The following is a 16,070-nucleotide window of genomic DNA, read 5'->3' as shown; positions in this document are numbered from 1 at the left end:
TTTTTTTTTTTTTTTAAACTAAATTGTGAATCTGCAATTGTCAGCTGTTGACTGACCTGTGGTACAGACGTCCATGTTGCCATGACAAATCCATTCACTGCTAAAGTTACAAGCCCTGCTTCATCTCTGGTGGTGAGTTCTAGCAGGCTTTGAATTAGGGTTAATTTCTACCGCCACCAGAGAATGTTACAGTGGGACAATCCAGTTAACAGTTGAGTGCAGTGTGCAAACTGGAATTCAGACACATTTGTGTACAAAGGGTCAAAGGTCTGTTTGCCGATTCTGTCCTAAATAGTGCTCCAGTAAAGTGTAGTCAACCATAGATCACTGCGGATCTTGAATTATGCCATGACATCTCGCAGTCTCAAAGGCTGATATATACACATATACACACACACATACACTTCTGTGTCCAATCAACGGTGTAAGAAAGGCTTAGCCATGGACCCTGTACCATAGCTTATGCCGTGGCCTGACGCACATCACCCCAGCAATGAAATTCCACCTCACAGCTTCACAGACTGCAAGAACTGTGATTGGTCCACTTGGTAGCATTTGATTTTGATGGGAGTGAAGAAAGCTCTCTGGTATACTTATAATGCAAGTTAAAACTGAAGCGATATTTATGTCTAGCATTAAATAACCCACCCTAGGCATCGTAGCAACAGGTCTACAAAACACTCACTCGCTTCCATTAAGTTATTTGTACTTTACAAGATTTAAAAAAAAAAAAAAAAACAGTATAGACTAGGGCTGCCGAGATTAGTCAATGGTGAAAATGTCAACTATTTTAAATCGATAGATCATTTTTTTATTTTAATGAAATTACCTTTGATTTCCAAAACACTCATTAAAACAAATGTTTTCCTTCAAATTTAATTATGGGAGTAGTTCAAATTAACACAAAACAAAAATGTGGTTTGTACACTGTGCCGAGTTTGGAATGCATACCACAGAATGAGCAAAACCACTGTAAGTGTCTGTGTTGATTAAATTACCCTCACTATGGAGAACTTTGTAATATCTTTTGTCTATGTAGCTAAATACGCACATTATTAAAGTAATAAAGTTGTCTGCCTGCTACCTTAGAGTTTCCATCCAATGAATGAGAAATGTTTAAGCTAGAATCTGGGCTTAATCTGTGTTGATTGATGGTACCAGTGTGTTTTTGTGCTTTGGGCTTGTTGAGACCAGCGTTATCTTAAACTGAATCAAAAACAAACACAAAAAATCAGCATAATTGCTGAGCATCGGCACAAAAGTAAAAATGCTTGGAACGACATAAGCCACTTGCGTAGGTCATGGTATAGGCTTGACAGAGGTATAAATCAGCCCATCACAAATCCCCAGAGATTAGATATTTTGATTAGTACATCCTGTAAAGACAAGCAGCTTTTTTCCCCTTTTGTTTCCAAGAAAAATGCTTAGTCATGTCCCCTCCACTTCTGCTTTAAGCTAAAATCTTTTCCCAATCTAGGTATTCCTAGTGTATTTGTACAGGCTAACCTGAAAGGACACTACTCACAATAAAGTTAGGGATATTGTGAGAGACTCGGTGGATGTCATACATAAGGTGTTTGTTACACTTCAGACATTTTTGGGATAGGGAGGCAATTGTATTGGGGTGATATACACACCTCATCTTGTGTTTTCCATGTAATGGTCTCATTGTGTACTGGTGTGCCTTATTGGGGCCAATACCACAAGACAACCTTTTTTTGTGGCATCAATTTCAACAATCTGTGGGGATAAAAAGCTGGTATTGTCAGCAAGTCATTCCAAGTTCATCAGTCAAACAGCCATGAACACACAACGTCACTTAACGGACGACCAGCGCCACCTGGCCATGGTGCCTTTGGGTCGGTGGCAGGCAGTCGGATGTTGCCCGTGAACTTGGCGTGTCTCAAAGTGTCATCAGCAGACTTGCATCAAGACACAGAACTTCTGGCATAGTTCAGGACAGACCCAGGAGTGGAGCCCCACGAGTGACAGACCGCAACGATGACCAGTACCTAAGGACCACTGCACTCAGACATCGTTATGCAACTGCCACACAGCTGCAGGCCTGTTTACGAGATACGCGGGGTACTACGGTCTCCAGACAAACCATTCGCAACCGACTCCACCGCTTTGGCTTGAATGTCAGACGACCATTGCAGGTGACTTGACTGACACCAAGACACCGCCATGAACGTTTGCAGTGGGCACAAGACCATGTGACCTGGACAATGCAGCAGTCGACTACCATCCTGTTCACTGATGAGTGTCGGGTCACCTTGCACAGAAATGATGGCCGACAGCGTTGCTGGAGACGGCGAGGAGAGCGATACGCTGAGGTCAACATGGTCCCCAGGGTTTGCTTTGGTGGAGGAGGTCTGGGGCAGGCATCACCGGTCAGCGCAAAACAGATCTGGTTATTGTCCATGGCTCAGTCACTGCACGTTCTTACCTCAGAGACATCATTGAACCCATCATCATCCCCCAATTCCGCCAGCTCACCCCCAACTTTCTGTTCATGGATGATAGTGCTCCGCCATCATGGCAGATTTGTCACAGCTCGACTTCAGGAAGTTGGAATGCCTCATATGATATGGCCATCAATGCCCCCTGACCTGAACCCCATAGAGCACGTCTGGGACCAATTGAAGCAGAGACTGGATGATCGTACCCACCCCCACGTGACCTGGCAGAACTGCGTGTAGCACTTGTGGAAGAGTGGAACGCATTGCCTCAGGACAACATCATGAGGCTAGTGAGGAGCATGAAACGTTGCTGTCAAGCTGTCATTGTGGTAAATGGTGGAAACACCCACTACTTGCATTGTAAATTTTTGTTATTTGGGGCTGTCCCTGTTATTGTCTAAATTTTTGGGGTAATAAATATTAAGCTAATGACAATGGTGTTTCTTTTTCACATTATTAGTAATGTCAAATGGAACTTTTACGTATTTCATTAATATTCAGAGAAAATTGGAGAAGCACTCATGTACATTACAATATCCCTAACATATTGTGAGTAGTGTATATCTCAAGGATACCTGATGTTCGCAGAACTACAGAAAGCCTGCTGAAGGGGAGCAGAAACAAACTTCCATTTTAATAAACCTCTGCTTTTCTCAGTGACATTTGAAAAGGCTAATGTGACATTAAATTACCCTCAGTGTGGAGAACTTTGTTTAGGGAGAACTATGAGAAGAGAAGATTTTGACAACTCTGCGCTATTAGTTATCTAGCTCTGTATCCATGGTGTCATGTATTCTCAAGACACCCCCCACCCCCATCGTGACAGAATGCTGTCTGTGACAGAGTGAAGTTGGCTTGCTTGCACCCTCTGCAGTACCAGCTGTGCTGTATGTGGGGGGAGGGGAAGCTTGCCTAAGGTCCCACTTCGCCTAGGCTTCAAACTGCCCAATAAAGGCCTCTAGGTAGGCGATCTTAAACAGAAAGGGCCGCTGTGTGCAGGTTTTTGCTGCAACTCCCTGATTGGATTACTAATTGAAGGACTGATTGGAACTAAGGTGAACTAAAAAAACTTCCAAGGCAAATTCCTTGTGTGTAAGCATACTTAGGTAATAAAAAGGATTCTCATTAATGCACCTTCTCTGCATTGACGTTCCAGGCTTCTAATGGCTCTTAAAAGTGTCATCTGACCGATACAAAAGATAAACCAAATCAGCGAGTCACAGAACTGAATGAAGTGAAAATATCATGGTTAAATAACCAGCAAAGGTTCCTGGCTGACAACCATTCAACTCACCCAGAAGTCTGGAGTCTTTACACACACAAAAAATCAGTTGGTAGCTGTAAATAATTTATATCTGTTTAGTGGGGCAGCATGGTTGTGCAGTGCTTAGCACTGTTACTTTACAACTCTGCAACCAGACTGAGTATGTGCCATAGTTCCACGGGTATGGAGTTTGTACATTCTCCCCAAGTCATCATGGTGTTTCTTCTGGGTAACCCGGTTTTCCCCACAGTCCAAACATGCTGAGGTGAATTGGAGTTACCACATTGGCTGTAAATGTGAATGGTACATGCGTTCCCAGCCTTACATCCATTTACTCCAGACCCTCATGACGCTGAACAGGACAAGCACATACAAAAAATGGCTGGCTGGCTGTTTAGATGGATGTTTTCATGTGGGTGCTGCATGGTTTTTACAACAACTGAAATGGTTAAAAGATCTTTTGTTTCACTTAATTCCTTTTCCTTTGTAGATTTTTGTTCATTGTAATTCTGAATTCAAAAGAGGAAGTACAGTTTTTGCTGTTGTGTAGAAGATAATCAGGTCCAGCAGATGGCTTTTGGAAGCGATTTCTTCACATTGACCCTTTTATGCTCTTTGTTCCATACAAACTCAGTATTATCCTTAAGTTTATCTAGCAGCTAAAAGAGGCACCGTTTCTTCCCAGATAAGGTGCTGTACCTCATGCGTGATCCACTCCCTCGTTATCAGCAAGATTTATCATTTACTCTTTGACATGAACTTTCATCCTGTCAGGGTGTTCTGTGAGACTTTTTTCTCTTGTGAAAATCAAATGAAACATTAATCAATTTCTGTAGTTCTGTCTGCTATAGGTTGATGGTTGCTCACATATCATGCTGGAGAGTTCTGTGGTTCTCAATACTTCAACATAAATGCTCTCCCTTCCAGCCAGGGACACCATTCTGTTCTTAAACCTTTGTATATGAGTAGCAGACTGCAGCACGTCATGTAAATTTGCTCTGAATTAGATGGACCTGCCCTTCAAACACGTATCCATCATGGGTGGGGGGACGAGTCAGGTTACAGGGACCTGGTCAATAATATCCTTGTCTGTGGAGAAACAGACTTTAATCTCAACATAGACAAGACCAAGGAATTAATCATGGACTTCAGGAGGAAACCCCTCCCACCTTTGCAGCCTCTCATTATTTAAAGGGCTGAGGTGAAATGGGCTAAGAGAAGTTTCTGGGCATTCATTTGGCATCAAACCTGAGCAGGATCAATACAGTGCTGTTACAGTGAAAAAGGCCCGGTAGTGGCTGCTAGGGAAGGCAAGACCCAGTTGCCACCTCCTAACCCAAGCCTACAGAAGACTTGTGTAGAATGTCCTCACAAATGGCATCACTGTCTGATTTGGGAATAGCACTCAGGCAGTGTATTCTTAAATGTAAATCAATAATGTAAAATATAACACTCAGAATAAAAGTCGGACCTCTCAGTTTGATGAGGTAAAGGAAATCTCTTTTATTCTAGCAACTCAGCAAAGCACTCTCATCACACACTGGCACTTGGTACCAAATCTTCCGGAGCTCCCCGAGCAACCAGTTGATAAACCATAACTCCCACTTCACAGTAAGGGTGCCTAAATCCTGATTGGTCACAAAACACCAATGAACCAAGCTCAAACGTATAACAAACACAATTCTCGAATTCTATTGGTTCACCTTGGTGGCAAGGTAAAGTCCACCCATTCTGCTCAGTTTACCAGAAGATGTCTCGACTGCTAGGCTCCTACTGGAGATATGAATATAGATATTGATTACATGACATTGAATCACTGTAAATACTCGGTTGTCCTTTGATTAATGATTAACATATTGACATATTGTCATTGAATCACTGCAAATATATGGTTAACATATGATTAATATGATTAACATAGTTACTTATACATTTGCACTACCGCATAGCTTGCTATATATTGTCTGCCACAACTATTCGATAAAGCTATAACTCGCTGTGCACCAGTTGGGGCAGCTTCGAATCTCTTCCTGCAAGTGGTTTCTCCCCCCTTTGTTCCGCTGTCTGCCTCTCCAAGGCCCGAGCTTTCCTCAGGGTCTGCGGAACTTACTGCAGGCAGCTATCTCGAAGCGAGGTCACACAGCATTCAAAACAATCTCTTCTTGCCTAAGGCCTAAGATACAAACAGACCCAATATGCCAACCTCCTGGGCCTACCGATGTCCAATTTTAATTCCACAGTGTTTTATAGTGTTGTTTTATATTGTTTCAGTGTTTTTACAGTGTGTATCCTAATAGTGTGTTTCTCTACACTTTACAGTGCTTCATTATTATTTATTTTTGTACGTCAAGTGGGTATTTTACAGTATCACCTTACTTCTTATTTTGTGTCCTTATTACTTATCCTGACTTTTAATCATTTCTCTTTTTGTACTGCTGACTCTAGGAACTTTGCACAAAAAACTCCCTGTGCCCCTGTACTGTCTGTGTGTGTACAAATGACGAAAAAGTCTCTTGAATCTTGTATCTATTGTTATTCTAACTGGCATATTGAACACTGGCTTCAATGATGAGGTATCGTGATTATTACCATCATAACTGCAGAGGTTAAAGTTTGATTAATATTTCTAATGTTTTAGTTTGTTCTGCTTATTATTCTACTCCAGATATTTCTGTTATACATATAGAAATATATGCCTTTAATTCCAGTCTCAGATATAAAGGAGGAGGAATTAAAAATGTAAACTGAGACCTGGTGAATTTCATAGGGTCAGGATACAGTCTTAGAGAACTAAGTTCACGGGTAAAAGTTTTGAATATTACGGTTTCATTACATTGCCTTTCTTGATCTGTTTAAGCCATTTTAAGCTTGAAATGTACCTAAAAATGTACCTTGTCTCTATATCATGAAGTTCAAATCCCCCATGGCTACTGAGCACTGGTGTAGTAGTGGGTATACTGTGATGATTCGCCTCAACCCTCCTTCTACACACACCCCATCACAACACCCTACAATTCCATAATTTTTATTTTAAAATATCACTTGCAGATGTATTAGCATGTGTATGCACTCTAGTTTATGAAAAGTGCTCACTGGTGATCAGAATGAGTGATGTGGGGGATAAGGGAAGGCTGTCTGATTGGGCGACATGAATTTTTTATTTTATTATTATTGTTATTCTTATTTCTTCATATTTGGCAACTGCACTTGCTGTCACCAAATCTGGTATTAGTGAAAACAAATAACTTGTGAAATTTCTGTCACAAAACATATGTATCCCTGATTCCAAAGAATTTAATTTGCTCTTTCAAATACTACATGTTGTCATCTATTCCCATAAATTTTTAAGTGATACAGAAATCCTAAGCTTTCTTAGTGGTTTTCATATATATGTAGTTGATTTAAAATATTGGCAAGCAGAATGCTTTTGCAGTATGGCTGGAGGTACAAAAGGTTAAATACATAAAACGGGAATGACAAACTGATATTGGCTGTCCTTGACCCAGAAAGGCCGTTGAAAATCATGCCTATGGATAATCACACTAGTTGTTTCATGTAATCTGAACTTTGGCTGATATCAGGTCAGTTTATTTCACGTGTCAGGAACTGAGGCATATATGCAGCTGTATATGATCCCAGGATGTCTCGGGGCTTGCAAACAGAACATTTATAGCATTGTAAAAAAAAATCATTTCTCCTCATGGCGTGCTGTGATCAAATGGCCCCAGACTCTGCTGGTGATGCATGACCTTTTGAGTACCACCTGCTCTGCTAACATGCACTTAGAATTTAGCCCAACACACTTGAGAGAACCTGTCGTGTCAGAACGGCGGCTTTAATTTGCCTGTAAGAAATGCCAGTATTTGAAAGATGAAAGCACACAAAACACACAATCATAAAAGCATCCTGTTTGTATATTGTCATGACACAACAGAGCTTGGGGGATACCCAGTGGCGTGTCCGTGTAATCATGGGGTTTCCTTCGGGTACTCCAGCTGCCTCCCCCCCACAATCCAAAAACATGCTGCAGCTAGTTGGAGTCGCCAAATTGTCTGTAAGCATGCGCGCGTGCTTGTATGAGTCAATGAATAGTGTGTAAGTGTGCCCTGCCTTGTGCCCATAGCCTCTGGGATGGGCTCTGGACCCCCGTGACCCTGAATAGGATAACTGATTTTATTAAATGGATGGATTTAGAGATTTTTCCATTTATTTATGGAAACAATGACTAAACGAAAGAATTTAATTTGTTATTTCAAATACTACATATTCTCATCTATTCCCATAAATTGAGAATATCTGTAATTATCATTAGTTGCACATTAGGCAATCAGACATTCAAATCCATGGATCTAAGTATAAAAATAGCCTATAGCCATCAGACATGTGACATGGCATAATGGCGTTCGTGACTATAAAAATACCTAGACAAAAATGAGTTTTCACTGTAATTTCAGTATTATTTTACTGATTTATTTACTCTTTGCATTATGTGTATAATCTTTGCAGTTTGTTCGTTTTTCTTTATATGTTCCCTATACAGTTACCAGGGGCCGGAGACCAGTGGCCATTCTGAACAGAGCACAGGCAGGACACCAGTCAACAAGCAAAACAGAACCAGTGTCAAACCAGAGCCTTCGAGATTGAATGCAGCAGGGCACTTTTGGGAAGGTTGTGGCCTTACTGGGGCCAGGAACTTAGAGCTGTGGAGGCCTCACCAGAGCTGTCAGAGCTCAGCAGGCACATCTCCAGAGATGGGCCTCTGGGGAAAGACAGGGCTTGCTAGGAGATCTGAAGGTGCAGGTGGTGCTCAGATGTCCCCAGAGCTCTGGGCACAGGCAGGACCTTTGGGGAACTGAAGAGGAATCTCTGGAGATGGGTGGAGCTCCAATCCCTCAGGGGACAGGCAGAAGTCTGGCACACGGGCTTGGAACCAAAGGAAAAAGGTGAGACTCAGCTGGCATCTTATGGGCAGGCCACGGCATCTCCTGGGCAGGCCACAGGCTCCACTTTCTGCATGTTGGCTCTCCGATGCCTTTTGTTAGCTCCCACTGCAGATCGGCGGCCAGCCCTAGAGATGGATGGAGCTTGGCAGGTACCTCCAGAGAGAGAACGAGCGTGCGTGCGTGCGAGCGACAACATCAATGGATGGACTGGGGAGCTTGAGACAGAGAGATACTATATACATCACTGACGAGGCAGCAGATGAGAGGCACCTGGGGTGATCCACATGAGGGCTGTAACAAGAGGTAAGGCTAAAGAAGTAACAAGCCACACAACAGAGAGAATGAGAGGAAAGGAATGCAGGGCATGACTGGTAGCTTTTCAAGCTACAAGATTCTTATGATTAAAAGTAGCTAAACTACAGCCATTCTACTGTTTTAATATATTAGTTAGTTACACTATAAACAACAGAGAAAAAGTAGCTAACTACATTGAAGCTATTTCCTCCGATAATAATATTTATGCTGTAGGATACTATTAAAACAAATTAATTTAAAAAATGTGAAGCATGATGTTAAAAGCTGAACTGAAAATCTATCATTTTAAAAATATAATGTCAAATCACAATAAGGTTCCAAATAAGTTTCTGTATTTGGTGTAAACCAAGAGTACTTCACAACTGGTGTGTGAAAATTAGAAGGGTTACAACAATAAAAAGAGAACTTGATATTCTGTCTAAGAAGTAATGTGCTCCTATGCATTTTAATGAAATATTGTTTGCCATGAAATATTTTTATTTTTAATTTCAATCTACAAGCAAACCGTTGATGCAAATAAAAAAAGGGTTACCACTGACTTCAGCACCTCAAAATTGTGTAAAAACAATTAAAAATAGCAGCAAAAACAATTTTTTGTTACATTGTGTTATTATCATTGCCACCCCTCCCTTTTAAAATGTATTTTCAGTTTTAAAATATAATTCACCTTCCCCCTTTTCCTTTCTTGTTTTTACAGTTCCACAAGGGATTGTGAAGCCAGAGTGACAGCACTGACAGTCCAGTTTATCCAAAGTCAATGGCACCGATCCCCACCCAGCTCTACACCTCACACTGTAGGTCTGACTGGGAGTGAGGAGTTAGCTAGAGCTAGAACTAGTGTCCCTATACGCTAAACTAAACAGGTGTGTTTTTAATCTAGACTTGAATATTGAGATTGAGCCTGAAACCCGGACATCCAGTGGAAGACCATTCCACAGCTGAGGAGCTCTATAGGAGAAAGCTCTGCAGCCTGCCGTAGCTCTTTCTACCCTAGGTACTAACAGATATCCCATGGCTTGAGAACAAAGCAAGCGTGGAGGGTTGTATGTGGTCAGTAGATGACTAAGGTATTTTGCAAGGCCATTCAGTGCTTTGTAGGTTAATAGCAGTATTTTTTAGTCAATTCAAGACTTAACTGGTATCCAATGAAGGGAGGATAAGACCGGTGTCATACGATCAAATTTTTTTGTGTTTGTTAGAACTCTAGCTGCAGCATTCTGTATCAACTGAAGTTTATGTAAGGATCCTGACGGGCAACCTGATAGGAGGGCATTACAGTAGTCCAGTCTGGAACTTACAAAGGCATGTATTAATTTTTCTGCATCATGAAGTTAGGGCATCTAAGCTTGGCTGCAGAATAGATGATAAAACGCAGTTCTAGTAATACTTCTTATGTGAGCATCAAAGCATAGATCTGAATCAACAAGAATGCCAAGATTTCTAACCACCGTGTTAGGTTGTGTAGGAAGGCTACCAACGTTGAGGTGGTGAAACTTACTTCTTGCAGCTTTGGGACCAATTACCAGAACTTCTGTTTTTTCTGTGTTTAACATAAGGCAATTTTTTGCCATCCAGCACCGGATATCTAATAGACAGTCTTCTAACCGATATAGTAGTGATGTATCATCAGGGCTAACAGATACAGTGAGGGAAATAAGTATTTGACCCCTTGCTGAATTCTTAAGTTGACCCATTAATAAAGAACTCAGAAGTTTGTAATTTCACTGGTATGTTTATTTAAACAGCAAAAGATAGATTATTAACATTTTAATTCTACTTCTGCACTGTGTTTTCAACCGATTTATGAATTGAATTTGTTGTTCAAGGTCATTCTCAAGTCACTTCTAAATGGTGCACAACCCTGTTATGTACTCAAATGGCATACAGGTGTTACAACAAGGGGTTTCGGGAATCGCGTGTTAATTAACGATCGATCATAAGTACTAGCTAGGTAACGAACTACTTAGCCACACGAAGCTTTCGCGAAATTTAAGCCACTCCAGATATGTTAGAAAGGAGTGAAATGAAAAAAAATATATATAAAAATATATACACAGTACCAGTAAAAGTTTGGGCACACCTATACATAGAAAGGTTTATTTGCACTATTCTCTGTATTTTAGAATAATTATAAATAAGACATCACAACTATAAAATAACATATATGTAGTTACGCACTGACCAAAAAAAAAGTACAATAATTTGTTTGGGAGAGGGCAGCTCTGTGGGATTACCGGTTCAAATCCAATGTTCAGCAGCATGATCCCATCATTGGGCATTTGAGCAAAACTTTCTCCTCAATGCCATTTTCCTGGGATGCTTTTGCAGCTGTCCTGAAGGAAGTCCATCATATATGCTGAGCACATATTGACATGTCTAGTGTCAGGTGACCAGGTCATGTGATGTGACACTCTCCATTGTAAGCAGTTTGGTGTGTCCAAATTTCTGAGCTGTACTGTATTTTAAACAATACCAGATTACTTACTGATCTTCATGTTAAAAACCATCACATTTTTAGTATTAAATATTAATGCTACTTTATATAATTATGCCTAAATATAAATCATATAAATAAAATAGTTGTTAATATGTGCAAAATTGAATAATGAATTAAATGAACAAATCCCATTTTTAAACTGAGGTAACACTTTTATCTGTTTCTAAAAGTGAAAGTGGGGGGACGGGCTTATTTCTTCTAGGCGTTCGGCGTCTTCTGTTCTCTGTATGCATAAACCCTCTGTTATACTTATTACGAATCACACCATGGGGGGTGTTCCACGAAGCAGGATTAAGGGGAAGTCTGGCTTTCTTTCTTTCATGGAATACCCCCATGAGCTAAACGGGAGAAGGTTAACTACGGAGCAATAACAATCCGTGGTTAAAATACGACTAACCATTTTATTAAATCATACACATATTGAGGTGCATTGCATGGCCAGTCCAGTTATGTGCCGTAATTTAGTTACTCTTTGCGTTATTGTTTGTTTGTTTGCATTAAAATAATCAGTACAAATATGAATAACAAAGACGGAAGCCTTTCGCTGTAACATCCCGTCGTTGTGGTGCACTTCCGCCGCTGTTTCTGGTTTTGTGACCTTTCGAGAAGATGGCGGTGGCTCTGAGGTGTGCTGGTCAATCAGCCTTTGGAGTACTGCGGGCGTGCTGTAGCGTCACCGGACGGAATTTTATCTTGGCATTTCAAAAACAAGATAAAGGTATTTTTGTTTAGTTTTGTAACATAAATTTACTAGGGCGCCAGTTTGTAGATTGTTTGAACAGCTTGACTCATTCCGTCAAGTGTTATATTATTTAATTACGTTAATTTAATGACGTTAATTGACGTTTTTAATTTAAAGCAGCTTACAAGTAGAGGGAAAAGTTGTAATTGATGTGTGGTCCATGGCTTTTGAACCTACGACATATATGACGCTAGCGTAATCATTTATTTGTAAATCGTGCTCCTGTAAGTTAATGTTTTGGATATTTAGAAACATTTTTTCAGTTAATGGTGTAAGGATTACTGTGACTGTTAGATAGTTTATGAAAATGTTAGTGTCCATGATTTGGCATGGCTAGTGAGCTCACTAGTAGGCTTATTGTAGTTTCACTCTTACCGGTTACAGTACGTGGTGGCGTCAACCTGGGTTAATATTCAGCGTAAACTCATATACAGAAATCAAATCAAGTCTTTTTCAGCATAAAATCTGTATAACGTACCTTTGGTACTTTAATGTGACACTAAGACCACCAAACCATATATATATATGAAAGGGCAGCAACAGTAACTGAAGTGTCTTTTCAGAAGCTGGGTTTCGAGGAATCCGTCATGAGAGTTCCCAGAGCATTACAGTTCCTTCAAGGTAAAGCATAGCACTCTTCGCAGTCTCATCTTCTGCACCTTACTGTAATCCTGTGTTTGATTTCAAACATCGCAACATTCAGTAGTAATTTGTCATCCGGTGTTAAATGCTTTTGAGTATGTGTAGTAAAATAATTTTTCTTCACGCGTAATGGATGACTTTTGATAAATTTTAGACCAGTTTCTTTTAATTAAGTAGTTTAATTAATCAGTTTTAAACAAGTACCTTGACATAACTGTAATCCCCACCCAATCATTACATCAATAATAATGCAAGAAGTTCTTTATGTAATTCTTTAAAAAGTGAACTAATTCCTATCCTGCATGTCAGATACTGTGTTCCAGAAACCTCTTTGTCGAGGCCTCCCTGGCCAGACCTGTCAGTCATTGACCCCGTTGAAGGGGAAAAGCAACAACTAGGTAAGGAATTCACGCTGATACAGCATGTTGCCTTTCCTTCCACCTCGGGGAAGAGAACCCAGGTATAACCAGGTGGTGGGTGATACCTCGGCACCACGCTAGTTTGAATGGAGTGGAACAGTGTGAAATTGCAAATGCCAATCTTGTTACCAACCACCAAATTTTTCTCCTGAAAGTTGGAGGACCTGCTTGCAGGTTAATGTCATACCCAGAATGAAACAGTTGCAGGTTAAGAGCCTTACTCAACGGAGCAGAATCACTTCTGGCCTTCATGGAATTCAGTTGCCAGCACAGAGCCCTATCCTCAGAACCTTCACTCCACCCCACAACTTGGGTTGGATACTTGTATCAAATGTAACAAATAACATATGTATTCTGCAAATGGATTGCTTATTGAAGCATTAATGACACTTTTAAGTAGGATGCATTTTATTTTAAAATCTGTTTTTACATTTTATGTATATAAAATCTGTTTTCAAGGGTTTGATTGGTGGGTCATGGCCAATACTAATTACACTTCTAGAATTTAGTGATTAATTGTCATTGACACACCACAGCACACAGTGCACAACAACGAAATGTGTCCTGTGCATTTAACCCATATGTGACAATGTGGCATAGCAGGGGGCAGCTAATTCAGCGCCCGGGGAGCAGTGCTTGGGGGCAGTACGTTGCTCAGGGGACCTCAGTGGTGCCCTGCTGCTCGAGGATTCAAACGTGCAGTCTTTCAATTACAAGTGCGCTTCCCTAACCATTAAGCCACTACTGCCCATTTGGCTTTAATGTATTATATTTATTACTTGTTTTATCAACTTGCTGCCGTTTTTCTTTGATTATGTAGCTGCATTGAGCAGAATAGCTGCATGTAGTTTGATATATTTATACTCCTTGGCTATCAGCTCTGAAAGAGAAATTCTTTGCTTTCCATTTTTCAGCAGTCATTTCTAAGGTAAACAACATCCTAGCTACAGAGAAATATGGAAGGTTATTTGCTGTTGTTCATTTTGCAAGTCGGCAATGGAAAGTAACAAACGAAGACCTCATACTCATTGAAAACCACATAGATGCTGAATGTGGAGAAAGAATAAGATTGGAAAAGGTTTGTTTTTTTTCCAGTTAAATCCTGTTTGGTTTTATATTTCAAAGGCCACCATTCGGGGCCAAAAAATGTAACTTATGTCAATATGGCCTTAATATGGTTTTGTTTATTATTTTGCTTTGATTAAATCATAGAATTTTATTAAACTCTCTTTTCTAAAGTAGCTTTTGTAGCATAGCCATGAATATTTTTGCTGTGTTACTGTTAGCGAATTAATAAATGTTATTCTGAAATTCACTATTGGTGGTGTTTCAGAATGAATGTAATGATAAAAAAAACACATGATTTTAGTACAGATTCCTTACCCATCTTAATAAATGTGAAATGCTGATTTTGTTATTTACTTATTTTTCTAGGTTTTGCTGGTTGGTAGTGCAGATTTCACATTAATTGGAAGACCTCTTCTTGGGTGTGTACTGTATTATAACTTTTTATATGTATTAATTTTGTGGTGTTTGATTCACAGTGCTGTACAGTGATGGTATAATGTTTTATTTTTTTAACATGTTAGAAATTATTGAATTTTAAACTTACTAAAAAGCTGTTCCGATGGTAGTGACATGCTAATTCTAAAATAGAAAGCAGCAGCCAATAGCTGAGAACTTTTATTAACAAAGTAAGATTTTTAAGTGTAAATGCTTTCAATGTTAAAACTAGTATGGCATTTGTAACATTCAACAAATAAGAGTGGCGCGTTGCCTTCTCATAACAAAAGCAAACAATTTGTCTACAACTACACCAGATTAGTATTATCTGTTGTATTTAATGTGGTTTTACTTTATATATTGTGTAATTGTCAACCACTATCCACTAGTGCATATTTAAGTGGAAAAAATTATAGTATAACAGTTGACAAATATGAAAATGTATTCTCAGTATAGATTTCAAGGAATTCAAAGAATGTTTACTATACATAAGAAAAGCACCATTCCATTTTAGTTCAACACATTTCCAAAGAAATGTTGTTATTCCATTTTCTGTGGAATAATATGTACTCATATATTTTCCTTCCTTCCCTCTCATGTATGCAGTCGAAATTTGGTCAGAGTTGAGGCTACAGTCATCGAAAAAACCAAGTCTTGGCCTATGGTGCACATGCGGTTTTGGAAGCGTCACAGATACCAGAGGAAAAGAAGTATGTGTTCTTGATACCCATTTAAAGTAAAAGGCTGGTTAAAGTAAAAGGGTGTTGTATGTGTACATTTTCTCTTATGTGTCCTGTTATATGGGGTTTTTTTGTTTCTGACACCCGTTTAAAGTGATGCAGTGTGTGCATATGGTATTCTGTTGTATCTCTGCTGCTGACACTAATTTAAACTGTGTGTTACGGTATATAGTATGTCACCCATTTATCAACCCAAAAAGAACACAAAACCTAAAACTTAAAGCACAGTACTGTGATTGTTTTGATCTTTTTGGGAGCTTAAGTCCTGTGCCTGGCTTTTGGATTACCGAAAGGCAGGACTGTCGTGTTGGAGCCCTGCTCTCCATTTGCTGTGATCTTAGGACTTTTTGTCATTTGCTTCGTCTTTCAGTTATCGTGCAGCCTCAGACGGTGCTTCGGATCAACACGATCAGAGTTGCCTCTGACCTGGCGTAACCCAAGCTCCACTCCCTGCATATTCATAAGTGTCTGGTTCTGCAGCTGTCTTCTTGCCTGGGACACAGTTTCCATTACTGTAAATAAAGATGCCGGTTTGCATTTGAA

General features: G+C 39.9%; 1 protein-coding gene across 1 annotated transcript; it reads left to right on the top strand.

The window, feature by feature from the left end:
* The first annotated feature begins 12,043 nt into the window (after positions 1-12,043).
* On the top strand, positions 12,044-16,070 carry mrpl21 (mitochondrial ribosomal protein L21). The gene is made up of 7 exons (XM_048973118.1): positions 12,044-12,199; positions 12,787-12,844; positions 13,175-13,263; positions 14,199-14,362; positions 14,719-14,771; positions 15,394-15,497; positions 15,898-16,070. The coding sequence occupies exons 1-7, from the start codon at positions 12,091-12,093 to the stop codon at positions 15,960-15,962; spliced, it is 642 nt and encodes a 213-aa protein (XP_048829075.1). The 5' UTR covers positions 12,044-12,090; the 3' UTR covers positions 15,963-16,070.

Source organism: Brienomyrus brachyistius, chromosome 13 (assembly GCF_023856365.1).
Source record: "Brienomyrus brachyistius isolate T26 chromosome 13, BBRACH_0.4, whole genome shotgun sequence".
NCBI lineage: Eukaryota > Metazoa > Chordata > Actinopteri > Osteoglossiformes > Mormyridae > Brienomyrus > Brienomyrus brachyistius.
The sequence above is the reverse complement of the archived record's forward strand: the minus strand, read 5'-3'. Positions and strand labels throughout refer to the sequence as shown.

Excerpts from the sequence above, each read along its gene's own strand:
- mrpl21 (XM_048973118.1), top strand. The coding sequence starts at position 12,091 with ATGGCGGTGGCTCTGAGGTGTGCTGGTCAATCAGCCTTTGGAGTACTG. Across the intron at positions 14,363-14,718 it reads AAAGAATAAGATTGGAAAAG|GTTTTGCTGGTTGGTAGTGC; the intron begins GTTTGTTTTTTT and ends TTATTTTTCTAG. Across the intron at positions 14,772-15,393 it reads ATTGGAAGACCTCTTCTTGG|TCGAAATTTGGTCAGAGTTG; the intron begins GTGTGTACTGTA and ends TCATGTATGCAG.